The sequence below is a fragment of the Phaenicophaeus curvirostris genome, chromosome 20 (assembly GCF_032191515.1).
Source record: "Phaenicophaeus curvirostris isolate KB17595 chromosome 20, BPBGC_Pcur_1.0, whole genome shotgun sequence".
NCBI classification, from domain to species: domain Eukaryota; kingdom Metazoa; phylum Chordata; class Aves; order Cuculiformes; family Cuculidae; genus Phaenicophaeus; species Phaenicophaeus curvirostris.
This window is the reverse complement of record NC_091411.1, coordinates 11,420,095-11,432,795: the sequence shown is the minus strand read 5'-3', so window position 1 is coordinate 11,432,795 and position 12,701 is coordinate 11,420,095. Positions and strand designations below refer to the sequence as shown.

The 12,701-nt window shown below is 41.0% G+C and overlaps 2 protein-coding genes across 4 annotated transcripts in view; both read right to left on the bottom strand.

The window, feature by feature from the left end:
- The window catches only part of PTGS1 (prostaglandin-endoperoxide synthase 1), a 200,637-nt gene that overhangs the window by 69,242 nt on the left and 118,694 nt on the right, over positions 1-12,701 (bottom strand). The gene's annotated exons all lie outside the window — the stretch shown is intronic.
- MORN5 (MORN repeat containing 5) overlaps positions 1-12,701 on the bottom strand; it is a 14,354-nt gene extending 1,653 nt beyond the window's left edge. The window contains exons 1-5 of one of the 3 annotated variants that reach the window (XM_069873567.1): positions 12,606-12,701; positions 12,387-12,534; positions 11,203-11,314; positions 10,155-10,286; positions 7,433-7,692 (exon numbers count right to left, since the gene is read on the bottom strand). In XM_069873567.1, coding sequence (XP_069729668.1) covers positions 7,667-7,692; positions 10,155-10,286; positions 11,203-11,314; positions 12,387-12,534; positions 12,606-12,682 — 495 coding nt within the window. In that variant the 5' untranslated portion in view covers positions 12,683-12,701 and the 3' untranslated portion in view covers positions 7,433-7,666. Of the gene's footprint in view, positions 1-7,432; positions 7,693-8,962; positions 9,081-10,154; positions 10,287-11,202; positions 11,315-12,386; positions 12,535-12,605 lie in introns of those variants that run through there. The other 2 variants (XM_069873569.1, XM_069873566.1) reach the window with 2 other exon arrangements.

Here is a 12,701-nt window from a genome sequence, read left to right as displayed (position 1 = left end):
TCCCTGATCTGGAGAACAGCCACCCCTGACTGGCCAGAAAGGCCAGTGACTCACAAGAGGTTTTCCTGGAGAACCTGCTCTCCAGTTGCTCTGCATACACTGGTTTCCATCCAAAGTGCTGCCTTGTGCCTACTGACTCAGGGCGCTGGTTTGCAAAAGCTGGGGTTTGGTGGTGGACATCCACCTTTAAGCGGCGCCCCCAGGACTGGAATGAGCTGGAGAACACACTTGTGCTGCCATTGTTCAACGGCTCAGCCTGTAGGCTCGCTCTAATGACCGAAAAATGGTTACCATTTGAGAGAATAGCTAACCAGCTCTTTCTGTGTTTCACCGGCATGATTGCTTTTTTTTATTCCCTATGCCTATGAGCCAATAGGTCCATAACAAAATACCCCGTTAAGGGCACATTTCCTATTTGGGTATAAATAAGGAGAAAATAAATGCTGAAAATATGCTAAAAGGGAAATTAAAAAGATGAGCACTGAATCTTGCTTAAAGACCACGCAGTCCTTACAGAGGCAGACATTCCACTGAGGGCTGCAGCAGGAATGCAAATGTGGTCCTTAAGCTTTCTTAAAAACAACATCAAAGCCATAATCAATGTGCTGGCTTTTGTTCTATGCACTAGGTGTTCCAGCTCAGTAATGATGCGATCACGTGAGCCTCCGCTATAACAGATATTGTCCAGCCTGGGTATCTCTGTGATTTTAGCTCAAATTGCCTTAACTTAAAAAAAAAATAGTTTATCTGAGCTTTTAATAATTGCAAGAAAATGAAACTTGGTCTGTTTCTGCCACAGTGAAGGAATAAATAAAACTTACAGATGCTATATATCACCCCTATCTAGCTTGTATTTGGGTGCAGACATACGTGGCTCACCTGAGCACTAGAAATAATCAGCCTGCCTTCCTAGTGAGAAATCTACAGCTCTCACTTAGCTGAGCATTGAGGATATAAGCGTTACAAAAGGCAGATGCTACCTTGGCTTCATAGAAAAGATTTCCAATGTGCCCTTGGGTTGCCTGATTGTTTCCTTCTGTACTCTGTTCTCCCATGGTCTCCTAGGAAAGCTCACGAGGCAGGTGGCTCTAAGGATTTTAGCCTCCCCAGAGCCATCCCAAAACATCTTGGTTGATGCAGTGCTCTGATCCCATGCAAATGAAATACGTGTTAATAAGCATTGTTTAACTTGCATGTAGTTTATTCAGATGTAAAACCTGAACGAGCTATATGAATTTCAACTTTTTCTTTGAAAAGGAAAAATAGATGCAATGACTCAGTATTCCCAAAAATAACCTAAAGCAAATCCCTAGAACTGCCATCCAAGCCAGCACCGTTCTAATGATCCTTGGTCCAGGTAAGGGGAAATGAAAGAATTGATCCAGTGTAGTGAAGACCCACAAACCCAAAGATGAGAACGGCTCCAGGACTAGCTATGTGGGAAGAGGCAGGGAAATATTAGAATGTAAAGAGTTAAGCTATGGTAAAACATACTTTTGCTACACTAAAGAAGACTGGTTGATAATTACTGTAGTTTTAGGGCTATTTGAATCAGTGCAGCTGCAACCTCTTCAGTAGTAACCCCTGAAACAAGACAAACTGGGTTTATTGTACTGAACAAGTCTTAAAGCTCCTCCCTGATTGTTAGTAATTGGCAGCAATGGACTTAACAGCCTCTTGACTACCCTTTTTACACTCTACCTGACTGTGCAGCTAACAATTTAAATCACAGATGCCGATCCTTCTTTGTGGCAGCTGCTTGTTAACTACACGTTCCTCTTTTTCTGTCACTGGCTGCTTCCATAACCCTGCAACACCAGGGTTAGATTGGAGAATCACATTTCATCAATATTTAAAATGGAATTAAACCTTGAAGTTTGATTAATGCTACCAGATAGTGAGTTGTAATTACTATTTTGCAAATTGCAATTGTTTGAATATGTTAATATGATTGTCTAAGCACATCTTCACCTTCAGAAGTAATTTTCCCTTTAAAAAAGATCTGTAAAAAATACAAACTCTTTAATCAGTGGTAAATTATCATCCTGAGCACAATTAGGTAGTGTGGGGTTCTTCACGTTGTGGGCTGAATTTTGTGTCAGCAAATTTATCTTTAGAAGTTTATCTTTAAAAGTTTATCCATTTTTTTAGATTTTCCTCAGTAGAACAGTCACTGATGGAACAGACTTTGCTGAAACAAGACTAACCGTGTTGGTACTTGAAGGTAAAGAAAAAAAGCTTTGAAAATTTTATTGCCATCTAGTGTATCCGTGTTTGGTTAGTAAGTGTTAATGACTTATTTCTTCCAAAGTTAGTGGAATATAATGGTTATTATCATGACCTATCATTGAAATCTTATAACAGTGAGCAATAATGAGGCATCTTAATGGATGAGCTGTTAGAATACACGTAAGCATCGACTGATTCTTCTGAATATTTTTCTTGTGTCTCAATCAAAATAAGATCAGTTTTCTAGCACCCACAAAATATATTTTGAATATTGTATACCAGATCCTCAGCCAGCCCGAACTGGGATAGCGCCTCTTTTGTTTTTGTAATTAATGCAGACTGTTTCCATCAAGCAGGCAGAGGCAAATGGAGCCAACCCTGGTAGCCACCTGCACAACCGGTCCCCAGAAACAGCATCTGCCCACTGCTGATGATTAACCAGGGGTGCAAGTCCTGCTGATCTACTGTTGGACACTGTCTACACAGTCAACAGGTCAGCTTGGCTAGAGTCTTTGTAGGCAAATAAGACACAACTAAATCTGTCAGTTGTACTATGTTCCTGTGAGTAGCCCATTTCAATTAGTTCTTTTCGACAAATATTGCTTTGCAAGTTTCTTCCTTGTTTTAGTTGGCTTCAGGGGAAGCTCCAAATGCCAGTAAAGCCCAAACACGTGTCTGTCAAACATGCTGTTAGGTGAACTGCACTTTGAGCTCAAACTGCAGCCCACTTAAATCAGTGGATTTCGGCTCAACATCTCTGCAAGATGAAACCACTTGTCTGATTTTCAATGTTCGGTCTATAAGTAGTGGCAGGACTTCCCCAACTACACACTGCAGATTTGTCTCTGAACCAGGATTAGAAACAGCTGATGATTCAGGGTGGGCTTGCTTCAGGGTGCTTCCAAGGGACAACTTTAAAGTACATTGTAATTTAGGTGCATTTAATCTTCCCATATTAAATTCATATTGCAAAGTTTAGAATTCTTTGCTTCTAGCTATCGCATTTCAGTGCTGCTTATGGAAACCCCCACTAGGAGAGACTTGTGCGTGCTTAGGTGTCTGCCATGATGCAGAGTGGAGACTGTGAGCAAACAGCAGTATTGTCAGGTAGGCTTCCAGATTTGACCTCTTAAGTAACACTTTCCCAGGAAACCACCTAGAAGTACACAGGAAGATGTACTGCATTGAAATTAGAATGCTTAGTTGCTTCCACAGGGAAAAACTATATTGTTTGCCTTAAAAGCCTTGTCTGACTCTGTGTTAGATCTTCAAACTGTGCTTCATAGCTGTATGTTCTCCAGGTGTCTTAAAGGCTTTGTCTACACTGGCAGCCTGATGCACTCCAAAATTCAGATCCTTGGCTCCCTCCTCTGCTCAAAGGCGAGTTGGGACCAGATGTGAGTATGCATCGTCCCCCTGGTCACTCTCACTTCTGTTAAAGGCCGTTTGAGAAAGGAGGGAAGCAGACTTGCCCTGGTATGTCCCTCATGTCAGGACAACCAGCGTCTCATAGCCACAAGCGTACCCAGAGGATAGTCTGTAAGAGCATGTTTACAGTAGACAATCCCTGAACAAGAGCAGAGTTTCCTCTCTGTTTGCAGAGGGCCCAGCACACACAGACCATTGTAAACAACAATATCATTTAATTCTTTCGCATGCCTGACTCCTCCCATCACCCGCAGCGCAGTTTATCATGTTCTTCCACTACACAATTACAATCTCATGTGATAGCATCTCAGCCATGGATTCTGCCTGGCACACCCCTTCCATTTCCACTGCCGCCTCCGGGTCCCCAGCACCGCTTTCCTTACTGCACCTGACCCCACCAACATCAAGGCTGGCAAGAAAATGGAAAATACCTTTCAATTAACCTTTGCTTCCACCCACAAATTCTCACCCTTCCATTTACTTTTAATTACTGTAATTCCAAAATGGCCCCCAAATGAACTTTCCATCTCTTGTAAAACTTGTTTTCACATGAACTGCATAGTTGAATATAGGTGCCTATAAGACTGGTGTATAATCTATTTAATGGATTCACAATAGGATGGCTAATACACAAACAAAGGTGTTATTCTTGGCATGCCACTATTTAGAACTGAAACTTTCACAGTTTTCAAAATGATAAGTATTTTAAGGCCAGGAAACCATAAAGAATGATGTATCTGCAAAAGCTATAGCTACTGAAATTACTGTAGTAACATATCATGATGCATATATTAATATTATCTTTGTTGTCTACAGTCTTGAATATAAATCATACTGGTTCGTAATCTATTTTACTGAATGGCAGCTACTTTATATTAAAACATGTAAGCCAAATTTAATTGAAAAATATTTCCTTTGTGACATGGATGAGAAGTCTCCAGCTATCTCTGCCACCTGAGCAGACTTTGACACTGAGAAAGACATAAATGTGTATTTTGTAATGGCATTCAAAATGTGCCTGACCTTAACACATTTCTATATAAATAAAGATACGAAAAGGGTACACAATGTGTAAGAGAATAGTTTCAACATTTAAAAAAATGTTTAAGACAGAGTAAGAATAGACACAAAACTACTTCTTGTAGGAGCCTGGGATCTTCTCTTTACATAAGTAGAGACAATTCCCTTCTGCCACCTTCAGTTCAATATTCATTAATTTGCCTTGCCCTCTCAGCAGTCCCCAGTTTGATACTTGCTAACGTTCTGCCTCTCCTCCTTCTAAGATCAGGCTCCTTCACTAACTTACTTGTTAAGCATTGGAGATCATGTAGGTTTGAAGCTCTCGCATCGGGACAAAAGCTATCTAACTATAAAATAGGAAGAGATAGATGAGCGGCACTTGAAGATCCAGAAGAAAGAGCTATAATGCAGTTTCTAACCTTCCTCTTAAGGTAGGTAATATTTTTCAAATCTTCTGACTATCACAGAAGCAGTGAGTCTGGAAAGCAAGTACCAGAAAACTGGAATTGTATGAATGTGGTCAGAAAACCTGTGTTGTAGGAGAGAATGGGAGTGTAACGCAAGAGAAAAAAGTATGCGGGGAAAACAGAGGAGACAAGACCAAAAGGTGAATTTGTATGGGCTTGAATAGAGCCTTGTGGGCGATGAAAATAAGCTGAGTGCTGTGGCAGAGAGAGAAAATATGTTTTGCATAGTATTTTAGAGGACTATGAATCAAAGAGGCCAGAAAGAGGAGTTAGCAGTAAAAAGGACAAGCACTTCAGCTGTTGTAAGAAAAGCAAAGAGCTACTCACATTCGTATGCTCTACATTTGTAAATGGAGAGTAGTATTGGCTCTGTTTTACAAAGCACTGCTTTCAGAAATAAGTTTGTCAGCCAAAGAGAAAAAGATCAATGGATTGCAATAAATGGCATTTAACATAAAAATGAGTAAAATTTACAATTCAGTTAACTTGTTAAATGTTAAAAAAAATCAGCAAACAATAGACACAATTTGTTTTGTTCAGAGCCCAGAGGTAGAGACCAAATCCTCCAAATTAATTTCTGCAAAAGCTGGGGTTCTTTTTCCAAACAGGTCTGGATCCTATTCGTTGTAGAATATACTGATTACCAACTATTTTTAAGAGCTTTACACAAACATTATTTCTTTTGTTGTGTGAAATGCAGAATCAGCCATCTGGCAAATGCCCCAGAGCTAAAATCTTTTACATGACATATAATTCAAAATGATTAAATATACAACAGAAAATAGCTATAGCATTGCACTTAAAATAGCATGAACTTTTACTGCCGATCAAAACTGATTTCTTTAGCTTAACAAGTATCCAAAGAACAATTATTTGAAGAGCTTTTAAGAGTTTCAATATGTAGGAACTAAACCTCATCTAAATTCAGTATCTTAAGTCAAATAAAAAAGAAACAAATGTACAAAAGATTAAATGGTCCTGGGTTATAAGTAGACATTTAAATCTATGGGAAGCTAAATTCATTCGAGCAAAAATACTATATTCCCTCTGTATGTGTATTGTTGGGACTTTCCTCTCCACTGCTAAGGGCATCTGCCAAAACAACTCTCACATTCTTAGGCAATGACTAGGGACTAGCCTGGAATCAGACTGTTCATCCACTCCCTCCATCATCAGAATGGGCAATTTCAAAGAAGAACAGGGAATAAAGCTCCATGCATGATCCCTAAGTGCAGTCAATCTTTTTTTTTTCATGCACCACAGTCGACTTTAACTTAAACTTGCTGTCTTTTTTCCAGAAATACTCCAGACCTGAAAAATTGCCAGGTCCTCATCCCACACCCAGTTCTCCAGTAGTTTATGAGAAAGAGCACGCAAACATCTGCATGTATTTGGGGTACACGAGGGTAGGTACAGAAATATTACCCTATGTAATCATTGAGTGGTTATGGCTCTGTTTCTCAACTACATTTTTCAGACAAGTCAAAGTCTGCATTTCTCAAAAAGCACTTGGTGCAAATCAGATTTGAGCTGTAAGATAAAAAAAGTGTAAATGTAGGTGATTTATCTCATGGATTTGCATACATGGATGAAACTGAAATGGGTGAATACATTGCTGCCGACTTTCCAAAAAATTCTGTTTCCAAATGCTTTCAGACCAAGCATGAGAATCTTCATCCCAAGGAAACAATGTGAGGGAACTCTAAGTCTGTGATTACTAAGGCTTAGAATTAAATTGGCTTTGCCTGTAGAGTTGGGTCAGCCTCACAACCAAGGAACCCTAGATATTTCTAAACCATAACAAAATAACGTTCTTCAATCTTGACCTTTTCAGCTCATAATGATTCCTGAAGCAGCAGGCTTTTTTTCTGCTGCTTTTTACAAGACTTTCAGGCGTGTAGAAATCCTAAACTGATTGCTGGCTGGCTCACAGTTGCAACAACAGAAAAACTCTGCTCTTAATAAGATACATTCAGATTTTATGGGCCTAATCTTGCTCTTAACGACATGGACGTTAATTCAGTTACCTAAGTGAGCGTTTAGTGTAACAGGCTTTGTCCCTACCTGCTCATATATTTCAGGTAACATTGACTGCAGTATAGAAAGCCACCCTGTGCACCATACTCATACTAATTAAACCTGAAGATGGAATATAAGAGTAGTAGAACAAATGTTCTCATATTACAAAGGGCAAAAGCATGTTGTATATTATTTAATCCATCCCTGGGAGAACCACAGGAGAAACACAGCAATTTTCATCAGAAGTATCTTTGCTTTTCATCAAAAGAGAGGTGACCCAGGCAATCTCCTATAATCTCTTCCATCAGAGTAGAACAAAATTTCCACTTTTGATTGTATTTTCCCTTTGAAATCTATGGGCTTCTCTGACGTTCAGGGGTCCTAAAGCCTAAATGGTACTGCTCTTCTTGTACCTCCCTGCTTTGCATTAAACATAATACGTATTTTCTACTTTCCACTGAAAAACCGGGAAATCTTCCCATCTTTCTATTGACCAACTGCTGTCACAAAGGTGCCAGGAGTCCTATTTCTGGAAAGGAAAAAAAAAAGTAGTACTTGTAGTGAAACAGGAGCCTAGTCCTAGTATCTATTCAAAATAAACAATGTATCTTCTTGCAAATGAGAGTTCCCATTCTTATTTATGGGTCCAATTTTGTGTACTTCACAATACTGGAAAAAAGAAAAGATGGAAGAACACATGCAGAATCAAGAGAAACGTGAGTATCCCCGAGGAAACAGAGGTTTAGAGATGGAGTAATAACTGCAAGAGTGTAATGAGAGCTTGGAAAACTCCGCTAGATAAAAATGTATAACAAAACTGTTGCTGTCATTTCATTCCCTGGGTCTGATTATGTTTTCACGATGGGCCTTTGCACTGCTTGAACAGTGAGAGCTCTTTAAGTAAATGAGTATCAGACCTCCACGCTAGCGAAATGCAAGGCTTGCCAAGTTTATCAGGAGTCTCCACGGTATTCTACATAAATCCATCTCAAAAAAGAAGTGGTGGAAGCAGACTTAAGTTTCAGAGGGCGACTATTTTCTTCTCTTTTGGGATGGTATCTGGACACGGCCAGTCGGGCAGGCACGTCGGTGCCAGGGCTGTGTGCTTCCTTGCCCGCTTTCGCAAACAGAGGAGAAACAATTAGAAATCGCTTCATAATAGGGTCAAGGTGAAAGGTGAGAACTGGAGTATTCTGAAAGCCTGCTGCCAGACCTGAGGAAGATAGTGTCATTTTGGTAAACCTGTCAAGCTGTTGTAAGAACTTCCTGAATGCTTCCTACCATCTGCTTTTGATGCTTTCAAGACTTGGCTGGAAGCCTGGAGGTTTTCCTGCTCCTTCCTGCCCAACCTATAATGCAGTAATCCTGGATCTGCTCCCTGTCATCCCAGCCTCTTCCTCAGTTTCTTCTGCTTACAGCTGGGTTTTTTTTTTTATAGTTTTTTTTTCTTTACTGCAGTGGCCTTGTGCCCTGAATCATCTCTCCTGGGGCGGTAACAGTTCCTCTGATGTTGAACAAGTGCCGGGTTTTTCAATTGTGTTCATGTTCTTGAGAGGAAGGGTCTGGCCTACATGACACATTCCTTCTTCACGCTCACATCAACAAGTTTAACTTTGTGTACCGGGCTCTCAATGGAACGGACACACAAAGCACATCTCCAACGACTCTGTCAGACCGCATGCTGCGCTGGGCTGGTTAGCGAATATTGATTGATATAGTTTGTAGGGTTTGAGATAAATGCCATAAAGGACAATGAGTTCAAAGAACAGATTAAAAAACAATAAATTGAATTCCAAGGCGTTCCCTCCTGTACTAATCTGTGTAGGTTCCTGTGTTTTTGGAAAGCATGTTGCTTATCTTCCTCATCAGTAGGCCCACTGCATTCCAGTATTTTGGATCAATGCCATTTGTAATAATCTAGATCAGTTTTTATTCAACGTTTATAAAAACAGGCCATGTATCATAGGGTATATTTTATAGCAGATGGTATCTCCAATTCATTCACACCCCCCCTTCACTTCCCTTCTCCAATATCACAGAGCGTACTTATAAAGGCTCTTGAAAGTAGAGTTGAGCAGATTTTTTTTTCGACAAATAGTAAATTTGCTGAAAATTGGAGTTTGCAAGCAACAAAACTGTTAAAACTGTGCCACACTGAAAATTAAATATTGTGTCCTCAAAAAACACCAGGCCTTGCAATTTGGACATTTTGGAAAAAAGAACCCAACAAGTGGGGTGGGTCGGTGGGTGGTTGCTCTCAGAATAATTAAAAAAAATCTGCACTAAAAGGTGATAAACATAAAGGTTAAATAGTCAGAACATAAAGCATTTGTTTCAGGTCAGATAATATTTTTTTTAGTTACCTCGGTGTCAACTGTTTGGGGATCTTCAGTGTGGTTTTAATTTGAAAAGTTTCTCTTTTGGCTTGATAAGAACTAATTTTCCCTAGGGCTTATTAATTTGGGGACTTATCCACAAGACATGGTATTTGATAGGCTCTACGCACAACACAGCTCTGCAAGATGACAAGAAAGCTTTCTGTTCAGCAAGGTATTTAAACACAACCCTAAAACTCAGTTAAACGAAATTGACTATTCTAACATGTAGAGATAAGCACACACTTAAGCACTCTGCTGGTTCACAACACAGTTTAAAAGCTTTCAGGATTGATGATGTACACCTTATAACCACTCCCTTGCCTGAGATCATAATGGAAGCAATTGAAGATTTTCCCAAGATTAACATATTCCAAGTGGTAATAAAAATATATTATTTATCTCTGCTTGGGAATACCTCATCGTAATTTTGAAAAATATTATTTATACAGCTCTGGGGACACAGAAATTGCTGATATATATATGTGTAAAAAATAAGCTCAGTGATAACAGAATCAAATCATGGACTTAGTTATGTTAAGCTTTAATCATGCATCCTAGATGATATGACAAATAAACTCATTTTAGTTTACCTTGCAAAAGAAGTTAATCATACCTGCGTTTCTCAGAAACCTGAGTTTGTAGTCAACAATAACTCTGGTTTCAGGGTTATAGAATCCATCACCACAGTCATAACATCCTTCCGGGATTTTCCTGGGAGGATCTAGATTTGTAAGCTGAGAAGTGCCTGAAGGAAAAAAAAACAAAACCCAAAGGGTTTCCTTTATTTCACTTTCTTCTTTATTTTTTTTCTTTTGTGTCTGTACTTTTGATAAAGATAACAAACCAACATTGTATCTCCATGGCATTTACTATAAAAACAATGCAGTTACCTTACAATAAATTTTATAAAACATTTTGCCAATTTTATAGATGGAGAAAATGAAAATGGAAAAATCCATACACAAGAAGTGTGTGATAAAAAGACATGGCTTTTATTTCCTCATTCACAGTCCTGTGATTCAGCCCACTAAGCTAACATTATGAATATGACCCCAAACTCCTAAATGGGACCAGGAGAGCCTTGCTGGGCTCACAGAACAATTACACAGCATTGCTAAAATATTCTACGTACAGAGTTAACTTATGTATTATGTTATATATTTTACTTAGTTGTTCCTTATGAGTCTTTTCACCTTTTGACTACAAGTAACAATTTTATAAAGGTCTTTAGAAAAAAATATAGACTGGGAATGTATGTTTATTTTAGTATCTACACGGGACAGATGTGCTTAAACTTTGTTTGATGTTCTAGATGTAAACTAATTGCTTTTGTTCAACTGTTCTCTATTAAAAGCAGACTGCTACTGCTGGGAAAGTGAAATGCATGAAAGGGTTAATCAAGATATCAAAAGCTGTAGATAACCAAGCCCCATCCTGTGGGTCATCACTCAAGAAGAGACCCCACCATGGAGGTAGCGCTGCATCCTGTGCTGGTGGACGGTGCCGTCAGCGTTCTTCTGGCAGTGTCGTATGGTCTGCTCCTGAAACTAGCCAGAGCAGTTCTGCTCCATGTTACTCATTTAGCTGAATTAATCTTTCTCAAGCAAAGTTGTTAGTTTAATTCCTTCCAGACTCTTAGGATCGCAAACGCAGTTCAGTACCTGCTGGTTTAAGACCAAAACAGATTTCTGTATAAAATCTTCTGTCATAGCCATCGCAGTAATGCCATTTTTCATCTCTGTACTCGAGACCATCTGCAAACGTGTATTTCCCCTGCAAAACATGTTCAAGTGCAGAGTTAATGAACATGAGACCCCCTTTTTACAGGGAGTCACATGGAAAAAACACGGGGTAATGGATTCAAGTTCTCCTGGGGAGATTCCAACTAGACACAAGAGGAAGATTTTTCATAATGAGAACAATCGGCCATTGGAATAATCTCCCCAGGACTGGTGGATTCCCCAGCACTGGACACTTAAGATTCAGCTGGACTGTGTGCTGGACCATCTTGTCTAGACCGTGCTTTTCACAGAATCATAGAATGGTTTGGGTTGGAAGGGACCTTTACAGGTCAGCCATACCAACCCTTTGGCAGTGAGCAAGGACACCTTTAACTCAATTGGGTTGCTCAGAGCCTCATCCATTCTGAACTTGAATGTGCTTCACCACTTTCAGCATGAAAAATTTCTTCCCAATATCTAGACTAAACCTCTCTTCTTTTAGTATAAAACCATTATTCCTTGCTCTCTTGCTACAGGCCCTGCTGAAGAGTTTTTTCCCCCATCTTTCTTATAAGCCCCCTTTAAGTATTGGAAACCTGCAACAAGGTCTCCTTCAAGTCTTCTCTTCTCCAGGCTCAACAACCTCAACTGCCTCAGCCTCTCTTCATAGGGGAGGCGGAAAACATAGAAAAAAAAGACGGCTCCGAGGGGACCTTAGAGCAACCTTCCAGTACCTGAAGTGGGCTACAACAAAGCTGAGGAAGGATTTTTTTACAAAGGCTTGTAGTGACAGGACTAGGGACAATGGATATAAATTGGAAAGGCAGATTTAGACTAGACACAAGGAAGAATTTCTTCATGATGAGGGTGGGGAGGCCCTGGCCCAGGTTGCCCAGAGCAGTGGTGGCTGCCCCATCCCTGAAAGTGTTCAAGGCCAGGTTGGATGGGGCTTGGAGGCCTGGATCCAGTGGGAGGTGTCCCTGCCCAGGGGTGGGACTGGATGGACTTTGAGATTCATTTTATGATTCCATGGGATGTTGCCAAAGGGGGGAAACACTCTCCCGGCTAGAAGATCTGCTCGTTTCGCTCCAAACGGCTGCTCGGGGCGGTGCCGCAGGCACTACCTGTGCGGGCAGCCCGCGGTGCCAGACTGCACGGAACCTGCCGCCGCCGGGGAACAGCAGCTCGCCCTCGCCCTCCATCAGGCCGTCCCGCAGCGCGCCGCGGTACTCGGTGCCCGTGGGCAGCACGTACGAGCCCTGACCCTCCATCCTGCAACAGACACGGCGATGAGGGAGGGTGGGAGCGGGGGAGGGCGGCCCCCCGAGCCCCGCCGGGCCCACCTCCCGCGCAGCAGGGCCCCGCGGTACCGCCCGCCCGCGGCCTGCACCGCGGCCTGCACCGCCCCGGCCTCCGCCATCGCGGGCCTCACAGGCGAC